Source organism: Puma concolor, chromosome B2 (genome assembly GCF_028749965.1).
Source record: "Puma concolor isolate L17-30 chromosome B2, mPumCon1.1.hap2, whole genome shotgun sequence".
Taxonomy (NCBI): Eukaryota; Metazoa; Chordata; class Mammalia; order Carnivora; family Felidae; genus Puma; species Puma concolor.
Genome location: NC_141671.1, coordinates 5111495 through 5135321, shown reverse-complemented (window position 1 = coordinate 5135321; position 23827 = coordinate 5111495). Strand labels below are relative to the sequence as shown.

Sequence of the window (23827 nt, the reverse complement as noted above, 5' to 3'; positions counted from 1 at the left end):
TAGGTTCTATTTTGGTTCTGCCAATAGAAAGCTCAGGGCAGATCTTGACCTTTGAAATCTCAGTGTCCTCACCTGTCAAATGAAGGGTTTGCCAAGTGTCCTTTCGGCTCTGACATTTGACATTTTCTGCTGCCACAGTTTTTGCTCGAATTTCCCGCTGCCTGGAAATTCTCTGCTGAGAATTACCCATCGCTTTTTCTCTGACCTTTGATGTTTGTCTCTAGAAATCCTGCCTCCCCTATGAAGCTCCGTTCACACACCGCCTCCTTCATGGAGCCTTCCCTGGCCCGCCATGCTGTCCCTGCATTCTCCTGGAAGTACGGTGGCCCGTGAGCACAGACCCAGTCACATAATTTCTTTCCGTTACAGATCTTTGGTCCGCTTCTCCTCATTAGTGCCTATGTCCCTTGATGTTGGGAACCATGCTGCTGTCAGTAGTGGAAGCTTTGTATTAACGGGTGTAGAGGACAGTCAGTAAACACCGACCGCGGAATGACAGCATAGCATGGGCCCTGCTGGCTTTCGTCACCGTTTCCCCCGGAAAAGAGCATAATATGCCCGCATTGATTGATGCCAGAACTATACCTACAGAAGCACGCTTCAGCTCGACAGATGACAGCCGGGTCCTGCTGACTGCTTTCTGAACTGCAGAGAGCAAGACCCCATTTTCCTTTGCCTGTGTCTGGTACTGATGATAAGGTTCTCAAGGGAGCAGACGTCTCAGGCTGTGGTTTCCTCACCATTGTCACACGTATCTGCTTGCACAATGGGAAACGTGTTTGGCCAACGTCCTTAGCGTTTGAGTGCGTCCCAGGAATGAATGTCTCAGGGGTGCTGAAATCAGGCCTATGCACTTGGGCATCTGATCGCGACCCTCCACCCACCTCCACCCCTGCCTCTAGCTTCCACACCAGGTGACCTGGAAGGCGATGTGGGTAGGAGGTAGTGAGCAGAATGTTTCCCGGCAAGAAACAAAATGTGCCCTAAATGTAGCCAACAATCCCCTTCTATCCAGAAATTTGAGATTAGATGCTCAGACATTATGTTACAGCGGGACATAATTCTCTGCTGTAATATCATTTGGATTAAAAAATTTTTAAAAATATTTATTTCACTTTTGAGAGGGACACAGAGACAGAGCATGAGTGGGGGAGGGGTGGAGAGAGAGACAGAGAACTGAAGCAGGCTCCAGGCTGTCAGCACACAGCAGGATGTGGGGCTCGAACCCATGAACATGAGATCATGAACGGAGCCAAAGTCAGACGCTTAACTGACAGCCACCCAGACACCCCCGTTATAATACCATTTGGACCAGCAGTTACCAATTTTTTGGTCTCAGGACCTATTGCACAATAACATAATCTAGACTAGTCATTTTATACTTTACATAATATGTATGTATATGTGAGCTATATACATATATGTATATGTATGTACACACACACACACACACACGTGTGTGTGTGTGTGTGTGTGTGTGTGTGTGTGCACATAACATAATCTAGGCCAAATCCCTTTACGTTTAACAAAATTATTGAGAGTGGTGCCTGGCTGGCTCAGTAGGTAAAGCATCTGACTCTTGATCTCTCAGGGACATGAGTTCAAGCCCCACGTTGGGTGTGGAGCCTACTTAAAAAAAAAAATTATGGAGGACCTTAGGGAGCTTATGAAAGAGTGTTGGGAAACATTAGGAGTCCTCAGACCGCATATTGAGAAGCTCTGATCTACCCTGACCAACATTTTGGCAGAATGTTAACTTTGCAAATTCCTAGAGCCACAAATACTTTAACACTGAAGGTAAACAGTATACATTTAATTCACTAAATGTTATTGCACAAAGATGTTAAAGTATAAAATAATTTTAAAATGGCTGCAGAAGTGATTGGAAACCATCAGTACATATGTGTAGACATAATGCTAGGCATTTGATATGGGAGCTTTCTTGAGGGTTCTAAATGGACTCACTTTATAGTAAATCTGCCCCCTTTTCCTCATTAGCAGGGGAGCCATAAAAGAAGAGGTTTGTCCTTAAGGTTCTCCAAGGTGATTTATTTATTTACCTATTGTAAATAGTTGCCTATTGATGATTGAAAGAAATGTAAAATCTGCTTGTATTCATGTTTAAAAATTCTTCTTTTTTAAAATATTATTTATTTTGAGGCAGAGAAGAGAGAGAGAGCGAGCGGGGAGGAGCAGAGAGAGAGAGGGAGAGAGAGAATCCCAAACAGACTCTGCATTGACAGAGACGGGGCTGGAACCCACAAACCATGAGATGATGACCTAAGCCCAAAACAGGAGTCAGCCGCTTAACCAACTGACCCACCCAGGCACCCCTCAAATTCTTCCTTCTGCAGATCACTCGTTTAGTTGTTTTCATGTCCCTTTCCATTTTAGGCCAGAGCCACTGTTGCACAAGACCCTGTTCAATCCCTTTCCTTCTTACCGCCCCAGTTATGCAAAACACCTTCCCAGACGTCAGTCCCTCCCTGATTCGAAGAGTGAGACTGTTAATGACAGGAGGGGACTTCAGGAGGCAGCACAGGCCGGGAAGCCATGTTATCGAACGCTCTGCAAAGCCTCACCATCGTCACGGACATTAATTGGGAGTCCAGTTCGGTCTGAACCAGGTCCCTGTGAGCTGAAGCGAGCGGTCACCACTCCTGGAGCGCTGGTAGAGCGAGCTGCAGCGTGTGGGACAGCGGGGGACGCAGGAGAAAACCCCGAGGACCAGGCAGGTGCTCTAGACCCCGCTCGTGGGCTCCCAGCTGCCGGGCGGGAAGGCCTGTGTTCCTTCCTCCAGGCCTGGAAACCATTCGCCACCCTTGCTAGCTTCCGGGTCCACGCCTCTGTCCTTCCTACGTCACCGTTTCACAGCCTACGCCCCCCACCCCAACTCACATTTTACCCAAAATCAGGATCATCCCCCACCCCCCACCCGGTTTCATCTTGCAGAGGTGAGAGTGGAAATCCGACTCCCCAGGCACAGCTGGCTCAACCCATAGAACCTTCTTTGGCAGCAGGAACCCAGCCTGGCCCCGTGTCCCTGCTTCCCTTCTTTGCTCACACTCAATCCACGGCTCCAGCGGCTGTGGATGGGGGCTGTGACGCCAGGACAGAGCGTTGTCCCCCTCCATAATTAGCCAGGCAGCAAGGCTGCTGCAATGTCCCTCCGTTGACAGTGCTCTTGAACCGAATAAATTATTCACGCCACCAAAGTGTAATTGGCTGCCACGTTCAAAATAGGTCATTCACACTCAGGCTGCTGGAGGCGAAGATTTCGTGGCGATGGCAGCAAATCCGAGCGCTTAGGTTTAAGCAAATCTCCAGAGAAAGTGGCTTCTCCAAGCAACCCCCCCCCCCTTACATATCTTTCATCGAATCCTGGTGACGTTCATTAGCGGCAGCGTGAAGAGGCTGAAACAGCTATCTGCAGGCAGGCTGGGGTGCCCGGGGTGCGGGGTGGGGGTGGAAGGCTTTGTTCAGCCTCTTCCTGCGCTGACGCTTTCTCCGTGAGCCTCAAGGGGCTCCTTGGGGAAAAGCAATGTGAACACGTGCTCGTGTTTGTTCTTTGCGCCCAAGACGGTGGCCAAGTCAGAAGGAGGACGTAACCGCTGGGCACCAGCAGGTTTTAGAAGTGTGAATGTACGTGCACAGGCCTGTCTGAGGAGTGCCTCTCAGCCCCGGGTGAGAATTCAAGGTCAACAGCTGTGGCTGCGTGCCCCTGCGTTTCAGGTCCGAATTCACAGACATTTGGGCCTCTTTGCTGCTCAGAATACACTTGCCCTCTTGTTGGCATAGATGTGTCATTCTGCTCAAGTGCCTGCTGGAGTCCAAATATTTGACCAGCTATTTGAGTGTTTGGAGAGTTGCTCATGTGTTGATGCGTTCCTTTAATGGTTTTTGAGGATACCACAGATTATCTTACAGGAGGAAGAACATTTCCCCCTAGGATTAGAACAAAGAGAAGCGGTTGAACATGTAGCTTGGGGGATTTGACTTCAAATGAAAGCGATTGCGCTGGTTGCTGGCTCTTGACTGAGAAATGGATGTGTCACTGAGAAAAGCTGATAAATCTCCTTGGGGAAGGGAAAGAAGAGAGGAGTTTAGCAGTGGGATTGACCCCTCGTCCGCCTTCTGTTAGGAAGATAGACTGGAAATCTCTTCAGGTCTCCTCCGGCAGAGATTCTATGCATGTGTAGCCTCGGAGCAAGACGGAGAGAAATGCAAGCGTTTCTTTTGGTAAGCGTGGCACCCAATGTCAGGGGCCACGTTTGGACGCGCCTCCACGACTGTCAGCTTCGCAAGGGCATCAAGCTCTCGCCTTCAAATACGCACCTGCAGGAAGTCTGCCCTGATCACCCAGCCCTTCCCCTCTGATCTGCCTTTTAATCTCCCTTTCGTGTTTGTAAACACCTCGTATTGCGTTCTTGAACTCCTGGTTTTATGGAACAGCCTGTATAGGATCCTCTTAAGCTAGAGATGTGTCTGTGAGTAACTTTCAGTTATGCAGATGCCGCTCTATTGTCAACGGTGCCACAGATGTTTCCTGAGTGCCCACTATCCTGGGGACTTGGAGTGGGACTTCGTCAAGTCAGCCACTATCTACATACCATGAATGTCACTGTCCCGAACTGGGCTCCCGATCCCCGGCCATGGCCTGCTCTTCCGCACCTCCAAGCCCCCTCCTCCGGCAGCCTTCCTCCTCTGAGTCAAGAGCCCCGTGATCCTTCCAGATGCTTGGGCCAAAGCCTCTGGAGTTAGCCTCGGCAACTCCCCCCCGCCCCTCACCTCCAGAATTAGTTAGTGTCAGGCCTGGGAAGGGCCCCGTCAGCTCTCTTCTGGAATATCTCAAGTCTCCCAAGTGGCCTCCCTGCCTTTGCCCTCCAAGCCCCCGCCTTTATTTTCAAGACAACAGTCAGAATGATCCTTTTGAAACGCAAATCAGATTATGGCACTTTGCTCAACACCCTCTAAAGCCTTCCATCCCCACAGAGCAAAACCTCAGACCCTTACAAGGGCCTGGAGGACTTTACAAAGGCCGGAACCCCCCCCCCCCCCACCGGCCACCCCTGGATCTCATCTTCCACTGCTCTCTGCTCGTGCACATTGTGCTGCAGCCACGCCGCCCCCGGCTCCTCCTAGAACACTCTGCCCCAGAAGTGCGGGACAGACCTACAGTTCATCAAGCCTCTGGGTCTTTGTCAGCAAAGGCCTCCCTGACCACCATGTTCTATCCTTCTCAGCCGGCACTCAATTTTTCTTCATAACGCTTCTCTCCTCTGACACATCCTATCTTTACTTGCTTGTCTAGCGTCTGGCCGCCTTTCACTACAATACAACTTCATGAGGGCTGGGCTTTGTTATATTTCACTGCTGGCCCGGGAGCCAATGAGAACTGAACCTAGCGCATGGTAGACATTCAATACATTTTCTCTAAACAGCCAAAAAAGTAAATCTTATATGCCTCCATAGTTCATAACCTCCTAAGGGGGGCTGCCTCTTCTGATGATTGCGACTCCTTTCAAGAGCTTCCTCAGGAAGTGCTCATCTCAAAATATATTTACGCAGAGATTCTAAAAACTGATTCCCAACCAGGCAGAAATTGGTGGAAAGAATTCCCATACCCGACTCTTACACATTTGTTTCGAAGAGCACAGTCTTTCTAGGATTGTATCAGGTACGCCCAGCCGTGGTCAGAACCCGCTCCCCGGAACCACTTCTGTCTCTCATGGAACTTCCGTCCCTACGTTAAATTTATGCGATTCAAGAAAAGGCAACTGTTCTGCAGACTTTCAGGAACCACCTGGTACTTCGCTGTCTTGTTTGTTTGTTTTAGTGTAGCTATTCCTAACTCTTTTTTAAAACAACGTGGAGATATATACATGTGGTAAAATACACAGAAGACTAACCATCTTAATAATGAAGGGTACAGCTCAGTAATATGGAATATGTTCGCGCTTTCTGCCACCCTTCTCCAGAGCTCTCTTCATCCTGCAAAACTGAAACTCTACCCTTAAACAACCCCCGATCCCCCCTTCCCTGCCCTTGGCTACCACCCTTGCATTTTCTGTTTCCAGAAATTTGACTACTTTAGATCATATAAGTGGACTCATACAGTATTTGGTGGGGTGTTATTTTATTTTTGTAACTGGCTTCTTTCACCTAGCTAATGACCTCAGGGTCATCTATGTTACAGCCTATTTCGGAGTCTCCTCCTTTTTTATGACTGAATAATATTCCAGTGCATATAGACCACATTTTGTTTGCCCATTCAGCCGTCAATGGACATTTGGGTGGCTTGCACCTTTTGACTATCGTGAATAATGCTGCTATGAACTTGAGTGTGCAAATATCTCTTCAAGACCCTGCTTTCAACTCTTTTGGAGGTGTACCCAGAAGTGGAATTTCTGGATCATCTGATAATTGTCATTTTTTGAGGAGCTGCCATACTGTGTTCCATAGCGGCTGCACCATTTTACATTCTCACCAACAGCGGACAATGGCTCCTTGACTGCTTTTAACAACAAGATATTCTCCCTTCCAGCAAGTTAGAACTACTCAACGCTGCCCAGTAGAGCTAAATATTCCTGCTGCTTCTCATGCTTAGCAACCAGGAGCCGAGTGGTCCCACTAAATGTGCATAAGTGTGTGGGGTGGTGCTTTTCCCTCACTCCTTCATGCCCGTTTTGAAAAGGCTTCCTTGTCCTCCAATTAACATGCAGCCTCAGTGGACACACACTGGTCTGCATTACAGACAAAAGGCCATGGATAAGAGCCAGCACTGTTTTGGAATGATCAAAGCTCTGCTAATCCCGTGTAATCTTCTCATGCCAAGGTAATGTATTTCCACTCGTGGTTTCTTCGAGTGATTCCGCCCATGATGAACTGGGAGACTTGGGGTGATGTGGGGGGAAGAGCTGAGAATAGGACTGGAGTCATGCTCACACAACAGTCGTTCCTTACCAGGAGTTCCCAAGGGTTCCAGACCTTGGACACATGTGAACCCAAAGAGTCAAATGGGGAGAAAAGTCCCTTGAAGTGATGCAGAGGTATATAGGTGGAAAGGACCCAGGGTGCCTGGGTGGCTCAGTCCGTTAAGCGTCTGACTTTTGGTCAGGTCACGATCTCAAGGTTGGTGAGTTTGAGCCCCGTGTAGGGCTCTGTGCTGACGGCTCGGAGCCCAGAGCCTGCTTCAGATTTTGTGTCTCCCTCTCTCTGCCCCGCCCCCACTCGCACTCTGTCCCTCTCTCAAAAGTAAATAAACATTAAAAAAAATAAGTGGAAAGGACCCTGGACACCCCCTGTGTGCTACTTTCTTTCACCTCATTCAACAATGGGCTGGGAGAACATGTCCCTAGTCCCACTGTGTCTCCTGCTTGAGTGGTATTGCCTTCTCTGGCCTCCCCAACCAGGGCACCCTGTCTGTGACTTTGACTTGGACCACAGATTTTTTTCATCATCCTTCCAGTTGGTGTTACAGAGCAGTGTCATATGCTGACATATATTCTCTTAAGAAGAATATTTAAAACAATAAAAGGGGAATAGAGCTCCTCTTAAATGGGGGTTGAAAAATGCTAAGACCTTCCCAGCACATGGGAAAAGGGGAAGAGCTGGTGGCAGACACAGTTAAGAAATCAATGACCCCAAGAGGCAACATGGTTTGGAATTTTGGTAACATTGGCTTTTTCTATGAAGAGCCATACAGCAAATATTTTAGGCTTTGTGAGTCAAGAGGTAAAAACAAGGAAATTATGTAGATACCTCCACCACATAATGAGAGAAAACAAAATTATCACATATTTTTATCGACAAAATTTAAAATGTAATAATTGAGTACTTTTTTTTGTTTCGCCATACTGGTCTGCTTAGGAGAAGAATGGAATTCTTCTTCTTTGGGATAACATTTCACCTAATTGGAGTTCAGTGTTTAGTGTTCCCCATCATCAACTCAATTGCAAATGTTCTTCTGTAAAAACCATTCTTTTCTTGGAGGCTGTGCGCAGAAACAGGCAGCAGGCTGGGAGTAGCCTGCAGGCTGTAGTTTGGTTGACTTGACTTCTGAGTAGGTCAAGATGGGGTGGAGGGCCACTGACTCACTGCGTGCGGTTCTCAGCGCTGCCTAGTAGGTTGTAAAGGCGTAAGCACCTGTCTTTCTGAAGTATCATGAGTGTTAGGAAGATGCATGGGGCTTTGTCCTCTCCTCTTCACTGTAGCCTGTGTTGTAAGTAACAGAATGTGTTGCTTTTCTCATGCAGATGACGATGCTCTTGACCCACCATCATCTGTCTCTCCAGGAGTGGGGAGGATTTGAGTTGACCCATCACTAGTCTACCCTGCCACAGCGGGTACAGCTTCTGCCCTCAAGGATCAGTTATGTGCACTGGTCATAACTTTCAGTGAGTGGTGCTCAATCAATATTTGTTGATGAGTTCACAGCAGGTTGATCGTATTAATTGTTCTCTAACCTATGTAGAATGATTATTGAGAAACCGAGCTAACATTTGTTCTCCTGTGCATGTGTGTGCACATTCACATATTTATAAAAAAAATATACACAAAGAGATCACCACAGTTTCTTCCAGGAGATTTTATCATTGAAAATATTTTAGGGGCGCCTAGGTGGCTCAGTCAGTTAAATGTCTGACGCTTGGTTTCAGCTCGGGTCACGATCTCTTAGTTTTGTAGTTTTGAGCCCCACATCAGGCTCTGTGCTAACAGCATGGAGCCTGCTTAGGATTCTCTCTCTCTGTCCCTCCCCTTCTTGGGTGTATACACACACACACACACATACACACACACTCTCTCTCTCTCTCTCAAAAAAAAAAAAAAAAAAGAAAGAAACTATTTTAAAAAGCAATGGAAATAAGAACCAAACAAAACGCCACTAGAAGGGATGTTGTAGAAGCTTCATTTAATTGCTATCCTGAAATATTGTAACATGTATGTAATTCAAATTCCAATGGATGTTATCCTTAAATTAGAAATGTTTTAACAAATAAAGAAAGCCTAGCCTTTCTAAGATTACTGAGATGGGGGAGACAGTGTGCTATGTTTACTGCAAGTAAATATTTATCTGGGAAATAGAGACTGTATATTATTATAAATACTGGTAGAGACATGATTTCTGATGTCCAGAATTCCTGGCCAAGGCAAGGGGACTCTCTCCACAAGAAAACTGCCGTAGTGTATATTACTCTTTAATACTTAAAGAATTTTCAGAGGGAGACCAGACTGGCTAACAATAAACAAAATGGGTAGGAAGTCACATACTTATTCTGTGCCAAATGATGGGGTTATTCTGAGTTCTGCCTTGGTTACACGGTGGAGATCAGAAAGCAGCCAGGCTTGTTAATTCATGAGCCAGACGCACCTTTGTATTCCCAGGAAAGCATTTGAAATACACTGTCTAAATAACTCTGCTCTCATCAGCTTGTGTCTTTGTTGATCACAGGCAGTAGGAGAAGAAGGGAATTGCATAGACCTGGGAGGCTGGGGCATCAGTTCGATAATAACTGACATTTACATAGTAAGCCCTTAATGGTTTCCATTACCTCATACATTATCTCCTTTAACTTCACAGCAATTTTCCCTGGAGGTGACCATTACCATCATCATCATCACCAAGACCACCACCGTGGCTGCCACGGTCATCACCACCACCATCATCATCACCATCATGATGACCATCATCATCACCATGACCATCACTATCACCATCACCATCATCACCCCAGCATCATCCTTATCACCATTATTATCATCATCCCTGTGTGGAAGAAGGTGAATGAAGCTTCCGAATGGATAGGTAACTTTCCTAAAGTCAAACTACTAGTAAATTGAAATAGATCTCTTGAGTCCAAAAATTTTGCTCTTTCTACTATGTTACCTGCTCTCAGTTTTGAAGTCTGAATAGTAACAACCAAAGATTTAAAAATAATGGTGGCTTCAAATTCTAAGCAAAGTACTTAATATAGCAATATGGCCAGAAAAGGGGTTTGGCCCCCTGCTAGAAGCTGTTTGCAGGGCAAGCATACAGTTTTACACACAGAGTTTAGATCCTTCAAAATAGCCATGTTTTCTGAAAAAGATTTTTCATCGTGCTTTTTAAGACTTAGAATTTGAGCTTAAGTTTCAGTTTTTAGGGATACCAATGGAGATTAAAAGGGAGCTGAACATGTCACACTCCAAAGACATCCTTGGTACCCCTCACTATATCCACCAGAAGCTGAAGGAGAAGGTGTGTTTTTCCTAATATTTCAGTCATATAATTTATCTGAAAGTGGTTAAAAGTGCCTTCCACAAATCACGTCTGCATATTTGATTCTCGGACTTATTTTTTTTCAAATACCATCTATCAGTTCATTGTGCTGTTACAGATAGGAAGAAAAATCCCACCACGGAAAATATTTTCATATTTTCTCTTTCTCAGAGTTTCCTGAATGCCAATTTATAGAGAAAAAAACTGAATACAACTGCTCAGCCAGCTGACTCAAACTGTGATCTAAAAGTCAAGTTACTTTCTTCCTGTTTCTTAGCTCATTACATCTTAATACTGAATGGATGGTTTAGAATGAAGTCAAGAGGGAGAAGGGCCCGGCTGGTTTTCCCCTGTTGCTGTTTGAGTTGTAAAGTATACATATTTAAACTTTTAACCCCAATGATACAAAGACTAAGAAGGAAAACACTGCAATGAGAAGATGGCACCATAATCTCATCACTTTCGAGAAGATGGATCTTGTTCGTTCTTCTATTTAGAAATGTTCATTTCCTAGGGTTACAATTCCTAATACAGCAGAAGATAAAACACCCTCAAGATGTCTTCTCTGTCTGCTAGGTTATCTATTACTGAAAATCTTTACAAAGTTGACAGGGTTCTTTTTTTTTTTCCCCTCCCTCAATTGGGAAAACAGGCATCTGGTGCCTCTGAAAGTTTACATTTTTCTCACTTTTATATTTCAAGGCCCGCGATTCTTACTTTGAATCCATCACTGACCTTTAAGGGTCTTCTGCCTGAAGCGTTTGCTCAGCGAGGTAAAGCATGAAAAAGTGTAAGATGTGGAAAGTCCACGTGTGAGAGATACTGACAGAAGTTATTAATTTGCCCTCCATAGTAAAACTGGCCTTTATTCCCGCCCTTTGCTGTCCCGGCATGGGTCAAAATCTTTCTCTTAAAAATATCTCAACTTGATCAAGTAGATTGTTCTTTTTCCTGGAAGGGAAGTTCTAGATGCTTGATGAGAAATGTTCTGTCTACACAGCACAAAGGGGTTTTTTCAGCTTAAATAACCTGGTGTATCTGCCAACAAGGATCGAACACTTCAGATTCTCATCAGATGCCTCCTTCACTCCAGGTTGGACACATGCTGTCGAATCATCACCCTCACACTCAGCCAGGTACAGCCACGTTTCAGCCTCCCCAGAAACCAGCCCCCAGTACAGCCTGGAACGTACTGAATAGGCCAACATCCCACCGGCACCTGCGCGTTTGGTTTCATTTTCATTTCTCCATTTTCCTTGCTTGCTGAGACCGGTCACTATTTTTTTTTCCCCCCTTCCTCTCTAACTCTTCTCTGTCCTGGTAGCTGAGATAGTCATTGCAATTTGACTCAGCGAATACCTCTTCCTTCTGTAAAACCTCTTCTGAAATCCACTGAATCATAAACGTCTTTGTTCAACATCACAGCTGCCTGGCAAACAATCAATAGGCAAAATGTAGCCGTCCAAAAATAAATGAGAAGTTGAATGAGCGGACACTCGCTGAGCACAATAAAACACGTGAGGAATAGTCAACTGGAGAAACCACATCTCTAGTGAACATGTTGACTTGAGTAAGTCAAGTGACTTCTATCAAGGAGGGAGGGCAATACTACCAATTTATTTCACTGTTTTGGCCATAATAACTACACATTTCTTTGCTTCAAAACATTTTTTTTTTTTTTTTGGGCTACACAGACAACGGGTATGCTCATAACGTTTCGCTCTCATGTCCTATAAAAGATATACGTGAGCATATCTTATACCATTCCTAAAAAGACTTGGCTGGCTGCCTCATAAAGATATTAGATAAGCATTTAAAATGCTTTATTTGTACCATTGGGCCCCTTTGGCTTTGGCCTGATCTAAATAGGTCACTGTGAGGTCACTCGAGACCATAAATCAAGAGTGGGGGGGGGGTGGACATGTGGTTAAAACAGCCTGCATAACTTTCGTGCGAGGTGCTATTTTCATTTGTCCCTGAAATGACACCATCCATTTGGCACCAAAGAAAGCTTCCTAGACATCTATGGGAAGGGAATGTTTTGCAATAATCCAAGACATAGGTCACAGAGGCATGAGTTACCACGGGGAGGTCTGTGTCGGCTCCGGAGCCGGTGGTGACAACATAGGAAAAACGACTTCCCAAGCGAAGCATTTATCCAGGACCGTGAGGAGGGGGACCTGACCCAAGCCGACTTGGCAAATCACGACAGCCAAGAGTGACCGGCTGTTTTCGACTCTGGAGACTAGGGCAACCTCTTCCTGGCCGCTTTCTAATCCCACGTGAGAACCCCAGGTACGGACTCTTGGAGGAAGGTCCAACATAGCTGATTAGCAATTATATTTATACAACGTAAAATGTGGCATAACCAGACAAAAAGCTCCGCCTCCTCCCGGCCGAGACGCATATCTTTACGTTCTATCTTTATGTTCGTATTTTTATGTTCCATCTCCTAAGACTTTTTCCACAGAGGGCATGACTTCACCAGACTGAACTTTTAGGGTTTATTGCTTTTGTACGTATTGGGAATTGAATCCCTTCTTCCTTTCTTCTTTCTCTTAATCTTAGAAAGGGCACATGTGATTCAGTAAACAACATCCAAATATGCCAGATTAGAATAGACCGTGTTGTTGTCGACCTATTAAAAAGTATCTACCTTGGCTTCGTAAGCAGTAAAGACAGAGAGTCAGCATCCGCTCTACTTACGGTTCTTGTTTTCTTTTTCTTCGATAAATCTTTTGTTTTCTTGCTCTCTCTAAAGCTGCAATGCCTTTTGAAAGCGAAAATGTGCTAATTGACTTGGCTTGGGGAAACGAGAGAGGTTTGGTTCAAAGTGAGTGGTATTGCTTCTTAAATATCTGCTGGTCTGCTTAAGAGCAACAGACGGCTAGGGGCGCCTGGGTGACTCAGTCAGTCGAGTGACTGACTTTGGCTCAGGTCGTGATCTCCGGGTTCATGAGTTCGAGCCCCGCATCGGGCTCTGTGCTGACCATGCACAGCCTGCTTCGGATCCTCTGTCCTCCTCTCTCTCTGCCCCTCCCTGCCCCTCCCCTGCTCATGCTCTCTAGAAGAAATTTTAAAAAAATGAGTGCTCTCTCTTCTGTCAGCTCATCTGCATCTGGGAGGGGTCCCCTCCTTTGGGAAGGTTGAGAGCTTTCTTAGACACAGTGATCCAGGATGGGAAATTTTCTCATGCTATGCTGCCTTGTTCCAGCTCCGAAGAACATTTGAAGGTCTGGCAAAAGCTTTGCCGTTCCCTGCGGTCTTTCTAGAAGCAAGATCTTATGAGGCATGTGAGTGTCCTGGGGAAAAGGAGCCCGAGAAATATTTTGCACGCGTAACTGAGACCCCGTGGTGTGTTATTATTCTATCCATTGCACTTGACGGCAGATTATTAAGCAGGGCTGAAAACAGGGCAGTGACTTGTGGTTCTGAGGAAAGTGGCAGCTACAGCTTTAACTTGGGCCAAGGAACAATTTCGGCTGCTGAACCAGCCACTGACCACCACCTGGGGAACTGTTTCCTCCCACACGCGAATTCCGTGCTGTTCCTGAAAGCTGGCCAAGGGCCTCCATTGTGCACGAGGGTTTTTTCTTTTTTCTGTTATCACTATTATCACCACCATAATTGCTAGAGTTATCATGACTATTATTATCCATCCAGCTAGGTTCTACTAACATACACCAGCCTAATTGTCAAGAAGGCACAGTGACAACACAGATGAAGCCCTTTAATTTGATAAGTTTGAAATAATGACGGGAAAAGAGCATCTGATTCCACTGACTGATTTTTCAATACCTTGGTAATCAAATCAATCATTTCCCCCCAAGAAAGAACAAAGTCTACCTGGTAGTAACCATTTTCTAAAAGGCAGGATGGTGTTGGGGTTATTCGGAAAACCAACCTGAGGCATTGTGTGTGTGTGTGTGTGTGTGTGTGTGTGTGTGTGTGTGAGAGAGAGAGAGAGAGAGAGAGAGAGGAGTAAATATAGAAATATTGGGGTTTCTGGAGGGTAGGTAGATTACTGCTTCTCTCTCTAACCATTTGCAACTCTCCCCTAGAACAGAACAGAATTATACACCAATGCTTCTCACTTCTGTGAACCTTAACATCTTCTTTAACCACAGAAAACAATAGCTGAAGCAAACAGGATTTCAGAAAGGCAGTTAAAAAAATATTGTGAGCATGACTCATTTTTTTTTTCCCCAGGTCCATAAATCTAAATGGATTTATATATACTTTTAAGCAAGTGGACCTAAATTCTAAATTTGTGTCCCTTTAGGGGGAAAGGGTTCTTTAAACATGTGTCCATTGCAAGGAAATATGGTTGCCTTAGTAACGAGCTCCTGGGCATTTTCCTTCCGTTATGTTAGAGAAAACTCATTGTACTGAAAGCTTTCTGCTTTCGTAGGCAGGCTAAATGAGCCAAAAGCTTGGGTGAAACAGAGCAAACATGAATTCTTCTAGGTAGATGTATGCCGCTGTGCAGAGAAGATTGAGCAATAGAATGCTGGAATTTTTAAAACCGAAATCTTACAGGATGTGTCACCGGCCCTCTTGTTTTAGATGAAAGGTAAGACTCAAAGAGATGAAATGATGTCCAGGACCCCACACGCTTGTGACGGCAGGGGCAGAGCTCCAGGTGAGCTCCTAGCAACCTGCCTGATGTGTTTTCACCATATCATAACCTCTGAAAAGTTGCTTATAGGCTGAAGTTCTTTTTTTATTTTTATTTTTTTTAATTTTTTTTTCAACGTTTATTTATTTTTTTGGGGACAGAGAGAGACAGAGCATGAACGGGGGAGGGGCAAAGAGAGAGGGAGACAGAGAATCGGAAACAGGCTCCAGGCTCTGAGCCATCAGCCCAGAGACTGACGCGGGGCTCGAACTCACGGACCGCGAGATCGTGACCTGGCTGAAGTCAGACGCTTAACCGACTGCGCCACCCAGGTGCCCCTGAAGTTCTTTTTTTAAATTTAAATCCAAGTTAGTTAACACGTACTGTAATACTGATTTTAGGAGGAGAATTTAGTGAGCCATCACTTCTATACAGCACCCAGTGCTCATCCCAACAAGTGCCCTACTCAATACCCGTCACCCTTCTAGCCCATCCCCCCACCTCCCACCAGAAACCCTCAGTTTGTTCTCTGTATGTAAGAGTCTCTTATGGTTTGTCTCCCTGTTTTTATCTTACTTTTCCTTCCCTTTCCCTATGTTCATCTGTTTTGTTTCTTAAATTCCACATGTGAGTGAAATCATATGATATTTGTCTTTCTCTGACTGACGTATTTTGCTTAGCGTAATACATTCTAGTTCCACCCACATTGTTGCAAATGGCAGGATTTCGTCCTTTTTGATGGCCAAGTAGTATTCCACTATAGATGGCTACCACATCTTCTTTATCTGTCCATCAGTTGATGGACATCTGGGCTCTCTCCCTACTTTGTATAAACTGAGTTCTATAAATAAGTCTTAGGCTGACCCAACGTGTACAAAAACTGTTCTACATCACCTTGTAGCCTCTCTATAAACCCATTTTTGTGACTACATAGTAGGAACGAGTATTTACTGAGTACTTACTATGTTGTGGGCGCTATTCCAAGCACTTCCCTGTAACTGGCTGTGAGGTTTGTACTCCACTAAAAATTTTTTTTATGTTTATTTTTTGAGAGAGAGAGACAGAGACAGACAGACAGAGTATGAGCGGGGGAGAGGCAGAGAGAGAGGGAAACACAGAATTCGAAGCAGGCTCCAGGCTCCGAGCTGTCAGCACAGAGCCTGACGTGGAGCTCAAACCCACAAACCGTTGAGATCATGACCTGAGCTGAAGTCGGACGCTTAACTGACTGAGCCACCCAGGTGCCCCTGTATTCCATTTTATCAGTGAGTAAACTGAGGCACAGAGCGATGAAGTAACCTGCTCAAAGTCACAGAGTGATTCAAGTGGCAGAAGCCAGGCGGTTTAACTAAACAGCTGGGCCCCCTGTTGACTGTCACTCCCAACAGAACTTGCTTAAATGAGTCACCCGCCAGACAAACGCTCGCATAAACTGGCCAACACGAGCCATAGCATGGAGTACTGAATAAAAATAACACCGGACGTTGGAGTTAGAAGCATTCTTTCTCTCATCTTTGGAGATGAAGTTAGGTGAGAAATTGAGCCCAGAAAGTATAAAGCATATCACGGGTGAAGTGCAATGCAAACATTATGAACCTATTTTGAAGATGGTCTACAACCCAGTAGCTAGTACTGTGCCATTTTACCACTGAGGAAACTGAGGTTCGGGGTAGCAAGTTAAAGGACTTGCGTAAACCACAAAAGTAGTTCACGGCAAATGAGAATTTCAATCTGAATCCTGACTCCCAACCTGACTCTTCACCATGCTTGTTGAGGCTGAAGAACTCACCTTAATAACCCTGCATCTTCGTGGGAGAGCTCCTACAGGTCACCAAGCCCTGCTGTACTGACATCTCAGCCCTCCCTTGGGGTGGGGCGGGGGGCACACATAAACTGTAGTGCAGCGCATTGGACTATAGATGGCGCTCATTAGCACCACAGTTACCCGCAAAAGCCTCCCTTTCCGGGAAGGAAATGTGGCCTGGGCGTTTTGGGGGCTGGGTGAAAAATGACCAGATTGTCCAGTCTAGGTTTATTTTCCTAGTTGTGAGCCTTTTTATAAGTCCTGATGGGAGTAAATATCTGAGGCCAAAGTTCAAGTGGCTCTAAATAGCTGTCATCAAAGTAAAGCAACGGACTGAGTTTGGCAAGCACCAACGAAGCTTGAGCTGGTATTCTTAAACCCGATTTCAGTTATGATGCAATTCCCATCAGGATTTTAAATATTTCTGAGGCCAGAGAAAAATAACATAAAGATACACTGAAACACTCAGAGTGTCCCCGAGTCCACATTACCATTTATTTCGACTATTTCAAATTCTAGAAAAGCTCTCACCTGTGGCCCATATCAATGGTAGCATTTGAACAAGACACCTGGAGGTTACTAGATTGGCTAACGAAAATCACAACCCTTACCCCCACCCCACAGGTCTGCTCGTGGAAGAGCCATGAAGTAAGAGGGGAGACCCATATGGTACCAGTGGGTATTAGAAGCTAGCATCCCAGCCTGGAAGAAGAGGAAGAGGGCATCGACACCTGGGGTGCCAAATGTGTCTGAGGAAGAGAAAATGATCCAAGGGGAGAGGGAGAAGGGGGAGAGGCAGTGAGTGCAGATCAAAGCAATATGGTACCATGGACAACCATCCCTCGTCCACTTGTCCAGCTGCTACCTTAGCAGCTCTGCTGGGTGCAAAGCGCCATGACAGCTGTCCCTTAAGGTGTTAGCACAGAAGAGGGACAAGAGACATAATCTAGTACTACCTTCTTCCCTAAACTAAACCTTTATTGAGTCATGACTTCCAAAAACAAGACATTTGGAGGAACCATTCAACTCCCTCATCTCCTGCTTTGCCTGGTATTCACTGGTGCCCAGATGATATCCACAACCACCAGGATGCTTTCAAAGTACCCAAGCTGGGCAAAAGTTCCAAAGCGAAGCAAAGTAGACCGGAATGGTTCCTGCCAGAAAGACGTTTACCTTCACCAAAAATGTCATCCTCTTCCTCGCCCGGGAGCTCCTCGGGGTCCAGATACTGCATCTTGGAGAGGGCGGCAGTCAGCGGGTGACGGCAGGTGTGCAGCCAGGACCGTTCCCACCACCACAGTGCGCAGGGGCAATTTCCTCTCTGAGGGTTGCAGAAGCCCTCAGGGAAGGCAGCTTCCGCATCTGCCCTCCGAAAGCAGCTTCATTCATATGAATAGGCTCCCTGAGCCTTTCCAAGCCTGCATGCCAGGTGGGGTAATTCTCACCCCCCCCACCCCCCCTAGAAGAAAGAACTTCTTTTGGAAGGGGGCTGCAGATCCGGTTGGGTCTGAACACAGATAGAACTTAAAGGCTGAGCGCAATGGATTCCTTCAGAGCGACAACTTTCATGTTTTCTTAAGGAGGAAGGTGAGCTTTCAACTTTCGTACTTATGAATTCGAACACAATGGTCGTGTTGAAAGAGACGGGGTTCACGTTTCTCCTATCTTGGTTTTGCTTCGGTGACAATTTATCTGAAAGCAAAAGCCACTGCGCTGCACCAAAGAGGCACTGGCAGGGACGCAGCCTCGGTTTCACTCCGAAGAAGTTGCCTTTTTCCTTTTTGCAAACCTCTTGCCTTTGGGGCTGAGAAACTCTGTTCCAGCCCAGCTCAGCACACATCTGGGCTCTTAGCGGCTCAATTCAATCTGTGGTCACGCAACAGAGAACTAGTTTGGTTCGAATGACTTTTCATTTCACCCTATTTACCCAGCCTGGGTCTTCAGAAGACTTTATCGCTAAAGAAGAAAGAAGAAAATGTGACTCAAAAGGGCAGCTCCTCCCAGAGGCAGGAGTAACGAGTGTGCTTTCACAAGAGTGTGGGGGCGGGGGCTGGCATTGCCATATGGAACCCCCCAAAGTGTGCTACGTTCTCCCTGGCTATTCAAACACCAACCTGAGTGATATTGCGATTTCATGGCGGGGGGAGGCGGTTGCCAGAGCTCTCCATCATGTTGCAAGACCTCACAGATGGTCAAACAGAGATAATGGTGAGGAGTTGGTAGCCCCCGGTGTTTACTTCCGGCAACTTTATTTCCCGAGTAGGGTTTTAAAACAAATAAATAAATAAATAAAATTTTAAAGTTTATTTATTTTGAGAGAGAGGCAGAGAGCGCCAGTGGGGGAGGGGCAGAGAGCGAGGGAGGGAGAGGATCCCAAGCAGGCCCAGCACTGTCAGCGCACAGCCCAACCCGGGGCTCGATCCCATGAACCGTGAGAGCGTGACCTGAGCCGAAACCAAGAGTCAGTCGCTCAACTGACCGAACCACCCAGGCGCCCCAAGAATATATTTTTGATAGACTTTATTTTCTTAGAGCAGCTTTAGTTTCACAGCAAAATCGAGAGGCAGTAACGGTTTTCCCATATGCACCCTGCCCCCCCCACATCCACACCCTCCCCCACTGCCACCCCCCACCGTCATCCCCAGCATCCACCGTCAGAGAGGCACATTTGTTACGACTGGTGCATCTACACGGACACGTCATGATCACTCAGAGTTCGGAGTTTACCTTCGGGTTCACTCTTGGTATTGTACACTCTGTGGATTTTGACAAATGTTTAACGACATGTATCCACCATTATAGTATCATCCAAAGTAGTTTCGCTGCCCCCCAAATCCTCTGTGCTCTGCCTGTTCAGGCATCCCTCCCACCTACCTCCTGGCAACCACTAATCTTAAAATACTGTCTCCCAAGCTCTGCCTTTTCCAGAATGTCATATAGTTGGACTTACACAGAACAGAGACTTTTCAGACTGGTGTCTTTCACTTAGTAATATGCATTTAAATTTCTTCTATGACTTTTCATGGCTTGGTAGGTCATTTCTTTTTTTTAATTTTATTTTTTATTTTTTAAAATTTACATCCAAATTAGTTAGCATCTAGTGCAACAATGATTTCAGGAATAGATTCCTTAATGTCCATTACCCATTTAGCCCATCCCCCCCCCCACAACCCCTCCAGCAACCCTCAGTTTGTTCTCCATATTTATGAGTCTCGTCTGTTTTGTCCCTCTCCCTGTTTTTATATTATTTTTGTTTCCCTTCCCTTGTATTCATCTGTTTTGTCTCTTAAAGTCCTCATATGAGTGAAGTCCTATGACTTTTGTCTTTCTTTGACTAATTTCACTTAGCATAATACCCTCCAGTTCCATCCACCTAGTTGCAAATGGCAAGATTTCATTCTTTTTGATTGCCGAGTAAGACTCCATTGTATATATATATATATACCACATCTTCTTTATCCATTCATCCATCGATGGACATTGGGCTCTTTCCATACTTTGGCTATTGTTGCTAGTGCTGCTATAAACATGGGGGTGCATGTGTCCCTTCAAAACAGCACACCTGTATCCGTCGATAAATGCCTAGTAGTCTTTGCTGGGTCTAGCTGGGTCGTAGGGTAGTTCTGTTTTTAGTTTTTTGAGGAACCTCCAGACTGTCTTCCAGAGCGGCTGCACCAGTGTGCATTCCCACCAACAATGCAAAAGAGACCCTCTTTCTCTGCATCCTCAACAACATCTGTTGTTGCCTGAGTTGTTAACGTTAGCCATTCTGAGAGGTGCGAGGTGGTCTCTTATGGTGCTTTTGATTTGTATTTCCCTGATGATGAGTGACGTTGAGCATTTTTTCATGTGTCGGTTGGCCATCTGGATGTCTTCCTAATAGGTCATTTCTTTTTAACACCGAATAATATTCCACAGTCTGTACGTACCACAGTTGCTCCACCCATTCACCCACTGAAGGACACTTCTGTTGCTTCCTGTTTGGACAATTACAAATAAAACTGCTGTGAACACCCCCGTGCAGGCATTTGCCTGGACACAAGTTTTCAACTCCACTGAGTAAAGACCCAGAAACGCAGTTGCTGGGCTGGGGGGTAAGAATGTGTTAAGTTTTGCAGGGAGCCTCCAGACTGTCTTCCCAAGGGGCTCTGCCATTTTATCCTCCCACCAGCGATAAAGGAATGTCCTGTGGTTTCACATCCTCATCAGCATTTGGTATTGACAGTGGTCTAGGTTTTGGCCACGCTCGTAGATGCGTGCTGGTTTTTCACTGAGTTACTGAGTGCTTTTGAAGAGACTGCTGGTGCCCGCTGCAAGCTAAGAACCTGTCTCCTCCTCTATTCACTGCCCCTTTGAAAGGACACCAGCTTCTCCCAGCAGAGAGCGTGTGAATTGGGGCTGGAAGAGTCCAGCCATGAGGAAGTGTAACCAAACTCAAGGGGTTTGCCAATTGGGGTGCATTAAATCGAACACAACCCGAGGAAACGTTGAAAGCAAAGAACTTTCTATTCCTTGTTACAAGTGAGGAGAGAGAGGGGTAGCTCTCTAAACCCTGAGTCCCCCTGGGGTGAGTGGGGGGACGCTTCCTCAGTGGGGGCTGGGGCGGGAGCCGGCACGTGTGTTAAGGAACTTAGGCATATTCGATTACCTAGGTGCTAGGGCTCAGTTGTACAAGCCTAACGTGTCAACATGCTGGTGCACACTTGGCATGCTGAAAAAGTGGCAGAAAACCCCGCCCACAGAAGGAGATCTTCACGTTACAATGAGCTAAAGGTAAGCTGAGGACAACGCAGGGGGGCTTGGGCACAAGTCCTCAGCTCCAAAGGCGCTCACACGAGGGACTATCAGGTGTCTCACTGGAGGGAAATGCAGGTTCGGCCAAACCCAGCGCATTCCTTCCCGGCTTTTGTCCCTGCCCCCCTCCCTCCCTCCGCTGGTGGCTTCCAGCTCCCCATCCGAGTACCTCTGCGTTGCATCCCAGCTCACGGAGGGTCAGTGAGGAAGGGCTACTGACGCCCCTGCGGCCGTCTGGTTGCTGAGGGGTTCCCAGAGAGAGCACACAGCTCGGGGGCTGCTGGAACCTTCCATCGCCCTCAACCAGGGCTGGGGCCGTCCCGAGGGGGAGGTTCTGGAACTATGTGAACGTTTGGGGGTGCACGATGACTGCGGGTCTTACTGGCATTTAGTGCCTTGGTACTCTTCCTGCAACGCGTGGGACGGTGGCTCCAGAGGAGGAACTTCCAGCCCCAGGGCCAAGAGTGCCCCTTCCCCACATGAGAGACACGGAGGGGAGGGGCACCTTGGGGGGGGTGCTCAGTCAATCCTCTGCCTGCCTTCCACTCAGGTCATGATCTCATGGTTTGTGGGTTCAAGCCCCGGGTCGGGCTCTGTGCTGACAGCTCAGAGCCCGGAGCCTGCTTCCGATTCTGTGTCTCCCTCCCTCTCTCTCTGACCCTCCCCGGCTCATGCTCCGTCTCTCAAAAATAAACATACATTAAAAAAATAAAAAAAGAAATACAAAAAAGAAAGAAATCCCGAAGGGCAGACAGCCGGAGCTGATGCCTTCTCTGTCTCTCCTTCATTTCCCTCCTTTCTGGCCCTTCTGCCATCATTCCCCACCCAGATTCCCACTCAAATGACTTTTCTGGTCAAGGGTGGTGCTGAATTAACCTAAATTAAATAAAAAACGGACCTGAATTGTAAGATGCTGCAGCCACTATGGGACACAGTATGGAGATTCTTCAAACAATTAAAAACGGAACTACCATATGACCCATCAATCCCAATTCTGGGTATATGCCCAGAAGAATCGAAAACAGGATCTTGAATGGATCCTTGCTCTGCCATGTCGGCCACAGCATTATTGACGATAGTCAAGATGTGGAAGCGAGCGAAACGCTCACTGACAGACGAATGAATAGAGGAAGTGACATGTGTATATATATTCATATATATGTTATATATGTATCACATATCTTCGTGTATCTCACATATATGAATATTACTCAGCCTAACAAAAAAAAGAAGTCCTGTCACATGCGACCACATTGTATGAACCTCGAGGACATGATGCTACGTGAAAAAAGCCAATCACAAAAAGACAGCTACTGCGTGATTCCCCAAGTAGTCAAATTCATAGAAATGGAAAGAAGGGTGGTTGCCAAGGCCCGGGGCAGGAGGAAACAGGAGGTTTGATGGGTATAGAGTTCAGTCCCGCAAAATGGAGAAGTTCCAGATCTGCTGCACAACAACGCGTTTACAGTCAACGGTGCTGTAACACACACTTACGGCTTATTAGGAGGGTGAATTTAGGGTACTTGTTTTTTTCCCACACACAGGCAAAATGGGCCCAATTGCAGGAGATCTGGGTTCAGACTAGCTGGGAGGAAGGGCCGGCTATCAGTTTTGAACGTTACTATGTTTCTTACCCATCGTCTCCATGCCCTTTACCCTTCACAGCCCTGTGAGGGGGATGCCGTTAGTTCATTTTACAGATGAAGCCGTGGGACTCTGAGAGCTTAAGTGACTTTCTGAAGAGCACGTAGCGGGTGAGGGGCAGATGTGACCAGCTCCAGAGCTCACTCCGTTACCTCTGGTCTAAACAGCTTTGAGGATGATCTGGGTCACCACAGCCTCCCATTAGCTCTTGGGGTTACCACACTAGGGACCCCTAGACATTCCACATCAGCATGATCTCTCTAGGCCTATTTGCTCATGTATAAATGGGGAAAATAACATCTTCTGGTGATGGGCTTAATTGTGTCCCCCGGGCCCTCTGGAAATTCATATGTTGAAGCCCTAACCCCAGGACCTCAGAATGTGACCTTGTTTGGAACTAGGGTCATTGCAGATGTAATTGGTTAAGGGGAGGTCATACTTCAATAGGGTGGGGCCTTAATTCCAATATGAATCGTCCTTATAAAAAAGGGGGATTTGCACAGAAACAGGCACACAGAGAGGACACCACGTGAAGACGAAGGCAGGGATTTAAAAGCCAAGGAATACCAAAGATGGCCAGCAAACCACCAGAAGCTATGGAAGAGCATGGGACAGATTCCCCTCGCCCCCCTCAGAAGGAACCGGCCCTGTGGACACCTTGACCTTAGACTTCTAGCCTCTAGAACCGTGAGACAACAAATTCTGGTTA

At 46.4% G+C, this 23827-nt stretch overlaps 1 protein-coding gene and 1 long non-coding RNA gene across 9 annotated transcripts in view; one reads left to right on the top strand and one right to left on the bottom strand.

Moving 5' to 3' along the window:
- Positions 1–23827, bottom strand: part of RIPOR2 (RHO family interacting cell polarization regulator 2) — a 233083-nt gene that overhangs the window by 102036 nt on the left and 107220 nt on the right. Inside the window, exon 1 of one of the 8 annotated variants that reach the window (XM_086706105.1) lies at positions 17854–18075. The exons of 6 other annotated variants lie outside the window; for them this stretch is intronic. In XM_086706105.1, the coding sequence (XP_086562231.1) occupies positions 17854–17914 (61 nt within the window). In that variant the 5' untranslated portion in view covers positions 17915–18075. Of the gene's footprint in view, positions 1–17853; positions 18076–23827 lie in introns of those variants that run through there. One more of the 8 variants, XM_086706111.1, reaches the window with a different exon arrangement.
- Positions 6332–11804, top strand: LOC147580686 (uncharacterized). Its single transcript, XR_015250974.1, has 3 exons — positions 6332–6835; positions 9581–9780; positions 11352–11804. It is a non-coding gene; the product is annotated as an uncharacterized LOC147580686 (long non-coding RNA).